General features: G+C 37.9%; 1 protein-coding gene across 3 annotated transcripts in view; it reads right to left on the bottom strand.

The window, feature by feature from the left end:
- Positions 1-13,123, bottom strand: part of CLINT1 (clathrin interactor 1) — a 58,941-nt gene extending 45,818 nt beyond the window's left edge. For all 3 annotated transcript variants that reach the window (XM_042993582.1, XM_042993592.1, XM_042993601.1), the window contains exon 1: positions 12,915-13,123. In XM_042993582.1, the coding sequence (XP_042849516.1) occupies positions 12,915-12,955 (41 nt within the window). In that variant the 5' untranslated portion in view covers positions 12,956-13,123. The remainder of the gene's footprint in view (positions 1-12,914) is intronic.
- Between the last annotated feature and the right edge of the window lie 649 nt (positions 13,124-13,772).

The raw sequence follows: 13,772 nt of genomic DNA, 5'->3' as shown, positions 1-13,772 counted from the left end.
GTGAGTGAGTGAGAGTGTGTGTGCATGCGCATGCAGAGTGGAAGAGGAAGAGCGAACGTCGAGCAAATATGGCAAAATCTTAAAAACTGGTGAATGTGGGTAAAGGATATACAGGTGTTTTCCTTACTATTGTTAAAATTTAAATTTCAGAATAAAAGTTTATTTAAAAATCTGCCTAATTGCACAATATTGTGAATATACTAAATTCCACTGAATTCAGCATTTTAAAATGGTTAATGTTGTGTGACTCTTACCTCAATCATTTTTTTTTTTTTTAAATTTATCTCTCTAGGTAACATACATAACTTGGAACGAAGTCAAACTTCATGAAAATCATTGGTTGGGCTTATTTCCTTTTCATTTTGAGCTATCATTTTCTTGATTCTACAATTTGGAGATCATATATTTCAGTCTTGAACTAGGCAAGAACTAGCTTTCTCAAGCCCAATCACTCTTCCATTAAAGCATCAAAGAGTTTAGATACAGAGTGTCCATTATGCTTTTAGATACAAAATGCATTAAGTTTAATTGTTAAAGTTTATCAGAGTTAAAACACATAATGAAATTGAGGCTTACCAGATCTTTTTTTAAAAAAAAATTTTTTTTTTAACATTTATTTATTTTTGAGACAGAGAGAGACAGAGCATGAATGGGGGAGGGTCACAGAGAGAGGGAGACACAGGATCTGAAGCAGGCTCCAGGCTCTGAGCTGTCAGCACAGAGCCCGACGCGGGGCTCGAACCCACGGACCGTGAGATCATGACCTGAGCCGAAGTCGGACGCTTAACCGACCGAGCCACCCAGGCGCCCCAAGGCTTACCAGATCTTTATAATTAATGTCATTTTATATTTAAGTTATAGTGAAGGAACAATTAGTAATATAACTTACACAAATTTTATTCTTTAGGTAAACCAAACACCACATCTCCTGTGCTAAACCATGTTAGCATGTCAAGCAGTCTTAAATATATTTGATATGAGTAAAAAATCCTCACAGTGAAACATTTTACTCAACTAATAAATAGGACAAAAACACCCTCAATGAAACTCTCAGGACTGTTCTAATTCCAAAGTTTCCACGTATCACAGTAACCTATTACCATATTTAATGGCAAGTTAATAAAAGCTAGCAAAATGTTATATTTAGATACAATAGTGATAGAATATTCATGACTCTAAATAACTAGGACGCCCATTCCCACTTGCTAGAAAAACTTTTAGTCAAATATTTAGCATAAAATGTTTATTGGAAAGTTGTGGAAATACCAGTGATTACAAATTCAATTGTATATCCTGTGGTACACATTATCAATTCAGGTACAAGTTCCTCAAGTGCAATTCCTAATGAATTTTAAAAATCTAAGCTTCCAAGGTAATAAAATTTAAAAGCCTAATCTCTCAAGGTCCTTTTTTTTTTTTTTAAAGTATGGAATATTATTCCTATTCAACAACCAAAACCACTCCTACTCTATTTATTTTTATTTATTTATTTATTTATTTTTTTAATGTTTATTTATTTTTGAGACAGAGAGAGACAGAGCATGAACGGGGGAGGGGCAGAGAGAGAGGGAGACACAGAATCGGAAGCAGGCTCCAGGCTCTGAGCCATCAGCCCAGAGCCCGACGTGGGGCTCAAACTCACGGACCGCGAGATCGTGACCTGAGCTGAAGTCGGACGCTTAACCGACTGAGCCACCCAGGCGCCCCACTCCTACTCTATTTAAAGAAGCTTTAGACTTGCATTGTTTTGTGTGTTAATGGTGAAACAAATCTTTCCCTATTGATGACAGTTGTTTAAGGCCTCTTACACAAATTAGTTAGTAAATCAAAAAAAATTTTTATAAAGAAAGGACAATGTGATCTTTTTCTTGTCAGGAGCTATCATATGGTTTCACAAACAGATCAAATATCTAAGGTATTTAAAAATAAGTATAGTGTTAAGAATTTTATTTGTGTTCTAACTTTTTACAGGTATGGACAGAATAGCCACTAAAATACTTTTAATGGTAAAATTTTACTGTTAAAGGGGTTTAAAAGTTTATTAAAAAATTTCTGCCAACTTCTAAATTTCTATTAACTGGAACTAATCTAACGAATTGTTACTCTACTTAATTCTAATAGAACAGTCTTTGTTCATCTCTATCTTTTAATTTTGGGTTATCACTTTTTAAAGCTGTCTTACAATGACAAAACTAAATAAACAAAATGAAAGCAATAAACAAGAATGTATTGAGAACTCACTGGTAACATTTCCACAATACATTAACTCATTTAATTCTCTTAACAGTCCTGGAAAGTTGACCTTATCCTGTTTTATACAGCAGAAGTGGACAAAATCTCTTAATTTATCAGGTCTCCCCTTCAATACCCCTTCCACCACTCATTTAAAAATAAAATTGAGGGGCACCTGCGTGACTCAGTCGGTTAAGTGTCCAACTTCACTTTGTATCATGATCTCACGGTTCGTGGGTTTGGGCCCTGAGTCGGACTCTGTGCTGACAACTCGGAGCCTGGAGCCTGCTTCGGATTCTAGGTCTCCCTCTCTCTCTCTGCTCCTCCCCTGCTCATTCTCTCTCAAAAATAAATAAACATTAAAAGAATTTTTTAAATAAATAAATAAAATTGAAATCCAAAGCAATCTGCTCAACTGGGGCACACTCAAGACCATTTATTTTTTCAAATATGTGGCACCCTACTTCTGCTTAAAATACCCTATTAAGATAATTTTATTAAACATATTGCCTAACTCCTTCAGGAAAAAAATCTAAAAGGAAGTACTGAAATTAGTTAACCTTAAAAAAAGAAAAAGCATAAAACTCTTCTGACAGAACGATAAACTGATGAGATATTCTGCACTGGGACAACATGTGAAAATTACATCTTTGTAGACACAAATGCTTGATATTTACAGTGTGATTACATAACTAACAGATTTTTTTTTCTATCTGATTAAGTTTAGAAACACTGCCAAATATCAAACACTAACCAAAAGTATGTAACTAAAAAATCCTATCAACAATGCTAAAACGAGAAATCCTGCACCTACCTCAACAATGATAAGTTTATAAAACTACCTCCATATGATGTCAAATACTTTGATATTTCATTTAAATTCATAGTTTTTCATTTTCATCCTTGATTGATTAAACATGGATTTATCCAAATGTACTTCCAAATCCTGAAAACTAGATTCAACTTTTCTGATATAAAGGAAATTACTTCTAGAACCTATCAAAATTTTGAGACCTTTATAATTCATTCCCCCTCAAGCTCTAAAAAAACCCAAGTATCTATACTTCAAATTATTTAATTTGGACTATTTGATTGGAATAGAAAGGGGACTTCCTTTTGCAATGGGACACCTTCTCAGAGTATTCACTGATGTCACCCTATGTTCACAACCATCTGGGTGCAGGTTCTTATCAGTGAATCTACATCATTATTTCACCTGTTTCAGATTTTGCACTTCATGTTTGATACCTTATTCAGCCTCATCTTCCTTTCAGGTAAATATGCTTTAAAAAAAAAAAAAAAAGGGGGCAGGGGGCGCCTGGGTGGCTCAGTTGGTTAAGCGTCTGACTTCGGCTCAGGTCATGATCTTGCTAGTAGGTTGGAGCCCTGCCTTGGGTTCTGTGCCGACAACTCAGAGCCTGGAGCCTGCTTCAGATTCTGTGTCTCCCTCTCTCTGCTCCTCCCCTGCTCACACACTCTCTCTCTCTCTCAAAAATAAACACTTAAAAAAAAAAGTGTCTCAGGATGTATCTCTTTCATGAATTTTTGCTCAGTCCTGTTCTTTTTATTCTCTGAATTTCAAAAATATTTACATCCTGTACCCTAAATTCAGATATCATACCATCTTGTATTACTCTCTATTTCTTGTTCATGTGCTTTTCATGTGTTTTTCAAGTGCATCTGCTTGACAGAATCATAAATGCCACTGGAACCATAAGGTCTGTCTCTCATAGTACCCTACAGGGCTCATGGTAGATGTTTAATGAGCACTCATTGAAGGACCTTTATGAGGTATGGCCAAGATTAGTAAGGATATCAGTAATATATTTTCAGTTACTGCATAACATTTTAATACTTAACAATCTATGCCAAAAATACAGTACTTGGATAAGTATATAATGGACTAAGAAAAATTATTTCTAAATGCTCAGTTTGAAGAAAAACTGAGAAAAGTTGGGCATAAATTACAGATTAATATGACACAGCACTAAGGGCACAGCAAAGACCACAATCAAAAAACTATCTGAAACTTTAATAAGTTGTGGAAGCTGGTTACAGAGGACTACTAATTCTGAAGCACATAATGTTTATAAATGTCACATTTAAAAAAATATATATATATATATACACATATATATATATATATATATTTTTTTTTTTTTCTTTGAGACAGAGAAAGCACAAGCAGGGGAGGAGCAGAGAGAGTGGGGGAAAGAGGATCCAAAGCAGGCTCAGTCAGTGAGCCCGATGCAGGGATGAAACTCACGAACTGTGAGGTCACGACCTATGTCAAAGTTGGATGTTCAACCAACTGAGCCACCCAGGCGCCCCATAAATGTCACAAATTTTAGGATTAAGTAGTGAATACCTTCATTACAATAGCTAAAGATTTTCTTTTGCACCTACACAAACATCTGTTTGCTTTCCTTCTGTTGAGGGGCATCTAACATACAGACATTATTCAAAGTACATCAAGAGTCCAGAAAATTTTTCTTTTATGACAGGTACATATGGGGGGAAAAAAAGAATAAACACTCAATGAATTTGGTGCAGAAATTTTAAATATTATGAATATTTTTCCAAGTAATTTTTAATTAGTATAAAGTATACACTGGCAACTCACCTTTATTATAGTAAAATATTTTTTTGATAATTATGTCTTGTAAAAGTTAGCAAAAACTGTTAAATATATGTTCTGAAAGTAAACATCTATATTTAAATCTAGACTCTATTTTCTAGATGTGTTACTTTCAGCAAGTTCCTGGACTTCTCTGTGGCCTATTTGCTCATCAATAAATTGAAGATGATAACAATGTTGTCATAATTCTTATTGGCACATGGGAGATACTAAATAACTATTAGCTTTTATTAGAAATACATGGACTTAGAAGATTTCTTCAGTAATATAAATCAGCTTATCAAACTTAACATAGTCAAAGATATTTATTGAGCACCTACTATATAACATACACTGTTCTAAGAGTTAGTAATACAGCAGTAAACAAGACGAAGTCCCTGCCTTCAAGGAGTTCACATCCTAGAGGTAGCAGCAGAATACATGTAAATAAAAGAAGCAGAGGTAGAAATGAGTGACTTAGGTGGATGCATGCTATTTTAAACAGAAAGTGAACAGAGAATCAGAGAGTAATGGAAGATGGGGCCAGAGGGGGCAGCAGAGAGCCAGATCGAGTACAGGCTGAGAGGCAGGGAGATGAGAAGTGACTTGAAAAGCTGAGACAGATCTGATTTAGTATTTTTCAAGAATCAATCATTGCTGTGTGGAGAGCAGACTGCAGGGTTAAAATTTTTATTTGGCTTCATGAGAAATGAGCCACACTTCAAAAGCCCATTCAGTACCAAACTTCTAAATATAAGGCAAACACATCAAACTAAGGATGTTACTTAACCATTGTGGTTTAGCTGCAAATAAAAACAGTTTTAATCAACAACCCTAAGCTGAAGAACAAATATGAGAAAAATCAATAGAAAAAAACCCTCAGTATATTTATTTGCATTGTTCTTTAACGATCTTCTAAAAATACATGAAAACAAAAGTCAAAAAAACCCAGGAAACTGAATTTTCAATGCATATATTTTTGCTATTTTAAAAATTTAAGGCTATCTGAATGAGAATTTTTGAGTGAAACATTTCGAAAGCATGCATACACATTTACCACATAATGGTGAATGGTGAATTTATGTGGAAATTGAAAAAAATTATTGATATTTGAATTATGTAGAACTTAAATACTTTCCTAAGAATTTCAAAACTAAACAAATTTGCATGTCAAAAGACATTCTAAAACAATTGGCAAACTCACTTAAATACAAAACATGCCTATTGTTACGCATTAACAAAATTACTCCAACTAATAATTCATTAGCTAAATTTATCCACAAATCATAATTAGCTATAAATTAGTTCCAACACGGGAATACATTATGTTCTTTTACCTGTGTTTAATTTTCAGGCTAAAGAACTCTGGTAAGCCAAAATAATTTCTTGCCAACTTGGGAGAATGGGCTGAATAATCGGAAAGCCCTTTCTGCAATGTGCGTTCCCCGTATATATTGCTCATCTATTGTCAGAGATGGCAAATTTGATTACTTAGAGGGTTCTTTTTCTTGATACTGTTCAGTTTCTTTAAGAATTAGGGGATGTCTGGGTGGTTCAGTCAGTTAAGTGTCCAACTCTTGGTCTCGGCTCAGGTTATGATCTTGTGGTTCAGGAGATTGAGGCCCACATCGGGCTCCATGCTGACAGCATGAAGCCTGCTTGGGATTCTCTCCCTCTCTCTCTGTCTCTTCACCCTCAATCCCTACCCCTGACCCCTGCATGCATGCTCTCTCTCAAAAAAATAAACTTAAAAAAAGAATTAACTGTCAAGTTCAAAAAATAAATCTTTTTACATTTTAGGAGAATGTTTTACATTAGTACTATCTTTAATATCTTTAGAAAATACAAAACAAACTGAACAAATATTAGCAGATAGAAACTGCAATATGTCTCCCCAAAGACTTTATTCCTCAACATATCTTTTTAAAGAATTACTTCTACTTCTGTAACATGTTTTCAATATTAAAGTAAAAGCATTTATGACTTGGTGAAAACAACACATGGCATACACATTAGAGATATTTATATGAGTTTTCCTATATGTAGGTTAAGATGTCCATTCAGGTGAATAGTTTTATGAAAGAGTGCTCACTGAAAATAATGATGCATGGATTAAGACACAGTCCTTACATACTTGTAAATAATCTAACAACAATATTTTCTTTATTCTTTTAAACACTATATTCCTTTGTTTTTTTCTATGTTATAAATGATTTTCTGCATTACATAATAAGAATAGGTATTTCAAGAGTTTATGTCAGGTAATATGCTAAGTGTTTCACATGAACTTAATCCTCACAAGAACCCTGTAAAATAATTATCATCTCCATTTTCCAGACAGAAAAATTTAAGAGAGATTGTTCCAATGCCCAAGACCACTGTTTCTTCATAGTAGACCTCAGATTTCGATTCAGTTCTGATCTCTGAACCAAACTGCTTCCTAGATCCATTAAATATCACCTGGAGGTATAATAGAAGAATGTGTTTTGCTAGCAAATTACTATAAAAACATATATATAAACATATGTAATTAGACCAAACAAGGAAAGCTCATGAAGTGACACCTTAAAAAAGCATAAAAGAGGGGCACCTGGGTGGCTCAGTCAGTTAAGCATCTGACTTCAGTTCAGGTCATGATCTCACAACTCGAGGGTTTGAGCGCCACATCAGGCTCTGTGCTGACAGCTCAGAGCCCGGAGTTTACTTTGGATTCTGTGTCTCCCCCTCTCTCTGCCCCTCCCCTGCTCGCACACGCTCTCTCTCTCTCAAAAAACAAACAATAAAGAAAGGCATAAAAGAATAAACAGTTCATATACATTGTCCAAGAATATTAAGTAATGTCAGTTGAGGTTAAAAGGAGTTAACTTTTTGTACATAAGAGCTATTACAAATACTAAAAAAGTACTTTTTCACAGCTAGATATATCTTAATATGAAAGATAAAACAATAAAATTTCTTCAAGATTAAAATGTTATTTAAACTGCCTATACTCTTGGGTCACTTGGGTAGCTTAGTCAGTTAAACATCTGACTTCAGGTCAGGTCATGATCTCACAGTTTGTGGGTTTGAGCCCTGCGTCAGGCTCTGTGCTGACACCTTAGAGCCTGGAGCCTGCTTCAGATTCTATGTCTTTGTCTCTCTCTGACCCTCCCCTGTTTGCGCACGCTCTTTCTCTCTCTCTCAAAAATAAATAAACGTTAAAAAAAAAACTAAGAAAAAAAAGGCTGCCTTTACTCTTTATTTTTTCTTAAAAGAATTATTAAGTAAACACTAGAAATAAGTAAGAGGGGCGCCTGGGTGGCTCGGCTGAGCATCTAACTCTTGATTTCAGCTCAGGTCATGATCTCATGGTTCCTGGGATCAAGCCCCATGTCGGGGTCTGTGCTGACAGCACGGAGCCTCCTTGGGATTCTCTCTCTCCCTCTCTCTCAGCCCCTCCCTGATGGCACTTTCTCTCTTTCTAAATAAATAAACATTAAAAACTAATTTGTTTAGGGGCGCCTGGGTGGCTCAGTCAGTTAAGCGTCCTACTTCAGCTCAGGTCACGATCTCGCGGTCCGCGAGTTCGAGCCCCGCATCAGGCTCTGGGCTGATGGCTCAGAGCCTGGAGCTTGCTTCCGATTCTGTGTCTCCCTCTCTCTCTGCCCCTCCCCCGTTCATGCTCTGTCTCTCTCTGTCTCAAAAATAAACGTTAAAAAAAAAAAAAAACTAATTTGTTTAAAAAAAATGAAATAAGAAAATAATTTAAGAGCACACAAAAAGGTTCAACTGTGGAGCCATACTGTAAAAACTAGAAGTATTAACTAAATAAGTGGTACTTAAAATTAAATTAAAAAAAAAACACACACACAAGTACTTTCAGTGGATATATCAGTAAACAAATGAAAAACTACTTGTAAACACTACAGGGCACAGAAAAACATAAGAGACAACTAAGTGATTTTTAAAAGCATTTTGACAGTAGTACTAAATTGGCTAATTTAAACTACAGAAATATTGGCAGAAGATAAATTAAACTCTTCTGTCTTTGGAATTAAATTCTTAGTATCTTCTTATATCCACTTACCATAAGAGAGGGCGGATAATTAATTATTTCACTAATAACAATGATCTATTATTGGTTCCCAAAAAAGTTGATAGGGGAAGACTAAAAAGCTGACAATCATGTCTGCTTTCAAATTCTAAGAAGCAAACGGAACAGAGATTTACTGGGAAGACAGGGAAAATAAGGGGGAAACCATCTGGTGACTAAAAAGCAAAACTGACAGTAAGTTCAAAATATAGTGTAATTGTAATGGCAAGTTTCTTGAAGGCAGGGTACCTGTATTGTACTTTTCAAGTTCAGAAAATACAGTACTACTCCAAAAAAAAAAAAATGTATTATCTGTTGAAATAACTGAATGAAATATTTTCTTAAAAAGTAAAAGGTTCTCCTTCTGGAGTCTAGACTAGGCAACAGTAGTTTCTATAGCTCTACAAACATTTAGGGGATAAAACCGCACGTTAACACCAACAAAAATCAACTTATAAGGGAAAACGCAAGCTATGCTTAAGAAAATAAGAAAGGACTACCAATAGCAGTTGTCCACCAATAGCAGCTGGCCAGCACTATTTGAATCACTATCATAAAAAGAGTAAGGGCCACCGATGAAATAGATTTACCACTAGTACTACTCTGTGCAATGGAAGAGAAGGATTAACTGGGCTTGAATAATAAGTAGCCATTTTGATCTACCACTATCTGTCACGTTGACTACATTCCCAAAGTTTGGAGAAAAAACAGAACAGAACTGTAGCAACTTTTAATTTATACCATGTGTGGGATAACAAAATATCAAAGAATCCAACTTTATTACAAGGCAGGTCACACGATGATAATGGTCAAGCTAGTCCTAGTTGGTGGGAGTGGTGCCACTTATCCCTTCCTGCCACAGCTGCCTTTCATGCAACTTGAGTACAAGTGGGAGGAAACTGGTACTCTAAGCTCTGGCTGGCCTATGACTTTATCTGCTTTTCCTCAGTTCCACAGTATTCTGCAAAACAAGCCATTTAATACTACCAGGAGGTCAACAATTGTGGAAAGTATCTCCTCACCCTCCATGTCTTCAAGCTCTCAAAAGCCAATATCTGAAATACATCGTTATACTTCAGAACTGCCACCATACTTGATCTAACTGCAGCTCTAGGGAACACATTTTGAAAGAAAACATTTTTCTTTCTCAAGTAAACCTCGCTGGGTAGGGATATATGCTAAATAAAAGCCCTAGTTTTCCTGAGTCATTGGTTGCATTTATTTACTGCATAAAGCATTTAAATATAACAATTATTGATTACCACTTTAAAAAAAAAATCCTTTTTCAGCCAAAACTGTCGCTGGAGAATGACTTTCCAAAATCTATGTGCCATTATGAAATACCAGTTCCATATCTCCCCCCTGCCCACGCAATGGAAATTCATGTCTCCAAATAGCCAGTAAAGTTGAAAACAGCCTTTGTCTACCCTCATCCTCTCATTTTACTGATAAGGAATCTATCATTTGGATATTTATGTGATTCTCTGCAAAATTATACATATGGCTAGCTTAAAAGGAAGTATCAGAATCTGAACCCAGGTCTCTAAAACCCCTAACTTGTGCCCTTCCTAATACATAAGACCTCATTCTATTAATCCAAACTCTCCGAGCAGTCCTTAATCACTTCATCGTTTCTTCATTTCCAAGTTCCCTCAATACCTTATTCCTCTAATAATCAAAGCAGCCATTCTACAGATTGGTTTCTCCTCCATTATGGCATTTTAAGGTGAAGAATCTAACTGGACACTGTGCCACAGGTACTGGTTCTGTAAGATGCTTACATTTTGAGGGAAGAATTTTTTTCTCTCCTGCCAATGAAAGATGAAAATTAAATTCTAAGTATTCAGTAAAATAACCTCACATTCTAATCTTAATATCATGTGTCAGACACCCACAAAAACTTTAAAAAGTCCTTGGTGGCAGAATTCTTACATGTTCCTGAACTTGGTTCAAGTCTCCATTTTAAAATGGGTAGTAAAAAGGAAGACAGAAGTTCTTTTTCAACAACAGTTCTTCCATTAGATGACTTGATAACTACTTATGTGCCAAATTTCACCTGAACACTTGAAGATTAGTAACATGGCTGATAAAGACAAACAATAGCAAACGTACAACATCAGCAGGAACGTTGCCTTGATTTCTGTCTCCTGAAAAATGTATATAGCTTCTGCAAATTTGTGAGTACCACAAACTTAGTTCTCTAAGATAACAAGGTTTCTCTTAGATCTCTTTTGCTGCTCTCTGGCTTAGAAATAAAGAGTTTTGTAGAGACTTTTGGACTTTCAAAGCTATTTAAGCTAGTATCCAAGTCTTTACACCATATTAATAAACAACCAACGATCCAATAAGGCATGCACAGTGTCCATTGGAAAAAAATTAAAAATATAAAAAACTAATGAACCTGTATCTGGAAAAGAACCATGATTTTATCTTTAGGAAGCAAAGGGCATATAAATAGCAAAACAAACCCAAAATAAATGTCTGAGGACTTAATGATCAAATGAACAGCTGATAAAGGAAAATTATTAAAGCAAACCATTTCTCAAACATGGAGTTTCTCTTTTAATGTTTATCTCCCTCTCAATGCAGAACATCTGCTACAGTCATCCAAAGTATACTGATCTAAATATACTGTGGCAAGAGCTTTATATGTAAAGTCCTTAGTCCTTAAGCTTTACAACGTTGTAAGGCAGGTATCTATCATTATTTTCATACTGCACCTAAGAAAACTGGGGCACCTAAAGTTACTTAACTTGCCAAGGTTACAGAGCTTGAACCCAGCTCTGAAGGCTCTAAAACCCATGTCCCTTTGGTGCTCTACTGCCTTCTTGGTAGCACAGCAAATTGGAAAATATGGTCAAATTCTAAGTTCCATCTGATGATTATCCAAGCCACTATAAATTGTGTTTTTTGGTTTTTGGTGTGGTTTTTTTTTTTTTTTTTTTGGTGTCAAGAAAAACTCAAAAGTTTGCCATCAACACTTCCTGATTTTAGGTTGGGTCGGTATCACCAATGTTTCTGTCACCACACGTATTGCACAATCACTAGAAGCCAAAGGAAGAGGACTGGTTAAATTCTTAAACTTTATTTCCTGCTGGCCTAGAAGTCCTTAATGTTACGTCTGTTAAGTGTTAAGGTTTTTCTGGTGTAGTGAGACACTAAAGTTATAACCTAACTCTTATAGGAAATCATCTATGCATTAGTCATTTTACCTGTCAGGGAAGTTAAAAGCAGATCAACGGGATATAAACCCGGGTTGTTTCCTTTTTCAGGGTAAATTTCTTAATGACTTGTTAACTAAGCCCAATGGAACAAGTGACCCTCCAAAAATGAAATGTAGTGGAAAAGGAAACAGAGGAAAAGAAGAATCACAGTAAGTAATGTGGTGATCTACTTTCACTAGTGTTAGAAAAGCAAAGGATGAATCTCCTCTTGAGTAACTTCAGCCTGACCACAATGGCCACTTGTTACACCTACCACCCACTCCAACACTTCAGGTTCATTAGGAATTAAAAGAAACCTAGTAAGCAACCCGACCAGGCCTAAGTCTCTGCACCACACCCTGAGAACACAGAGGGTCAGTGCATTGCATCCCCCACCTCCAAGCCTTCCCAGCTGCCCCGGAGGCAAAACCCCACAGCCTGGGGCCAAGACAGTCCTCCAACCAGGGCAGTGACCCAGCTCTGGACAACCCCACCCCCTCCCCTGACCAAAGGGTCTGTGCCTAGAGGGATGGGGGTAGGAGCAAGGTGAGGAAGGCCTGCACAGGAGAGGAGGGGGCTAACAGGATGTTTTGAAACGAGGAAGGGTCCCTTCTCACCCTCGCGGGTCGGGACCTGCTCCGGGTCGGAGAGAGAGCCGGTCGCCGCCATGATGGGACTGGCCGAGCCGGGGGGCGTGACGCGGGCAGCCCCGGGCGCAGGGCCAGCTCCCCTTCCCCCTTCCTCCCCTCCTCTGCGTGGGCCTTGGCCACAACTGACCCCCGATACTCACGCTTTGTCCACCAGCTCCCGCACCTTCCACATGTTCAACATCGTGCCCCGCGCGGGCCGAGCCGCCGGCTCCCTCCCCTGGTCCCCACAGACCCCGGAACACTTCCGCGCCGGGGCAGATCCTGGCCGGGGTCACCGCCGCCGCCTGCCGCCTCGAACTCCCCCAGTTAGGTCCTTCTCTTGCCACAGCCGCGGCGCCGCCGGTGACACGTCGAGACGCGGGGGCAGAGGCGCTGCGTGGAGCGGAAGTGCCCGACTTTCCGCCCTCTGCGCGCGGGGCACGCCGGGACTTGTAGTTCTCCCCCGGCCTAGCGGACAGGTTAAGCTGAGAGAGTTAGTGTGATAAACTTGGTAGTATTTCTGTTAGACTCTCCGGTCCTGCGCACCCTTCCTCATGCCTCTGACCTTCAAAACCAGAAACTCTGGCGTGGGGACCAGGAATCTGTGCTTTACGGAGTCCTCCGTGCTCAAGTGTCAGAAGCACTGGTATAGGATCAAGCAGCCCTCAGACACATTTTCCAAATAGTAAGTATTGTTTCTCCCTAGAAACAGTCCTGAATATGTAACAAATACCACAGCGTGCTATGATTTTGAGTCTTCGAATACCTCATTGAAAGGAATTTCTTGTGAAATAAGTCTTGTTAAAATAGTACCTGAGGGGCACCTGGGTGGCTCAGTCAGTTGAGCATCTGACTTTGGCTCAGGTCAGGACCTCACTGTTGGTGGGTTCGAGCCCCACATCAGGCTCTGTGCTGACAGCTCAGAGCCTGGACCCTGCTTTGGATTCTGTGTCTCCCTCTTTCTGCCCCTCCCCTGCTCTCTCTCTCTCTCTCTCTCTGTCTCTCTCTCTCAAAAATAA

The sequence above is a fragment of the Panthera tigris genome, chromosome A1, assembly GCF_018350195.1.
Source record: "Panthera tigris isolate Pti1 chromosome A1, P.tigris_Pti1_mat1.1, whole genome shotgun sequence".
NCBI lineage: Eukaryota > Metazoa > Chordata > Mammalia > Carnivora > Felidae > Panthera > Panthera tigris.
This window is presented reverse-complemented; position numbering and strand designations above follow the sequence as displayed.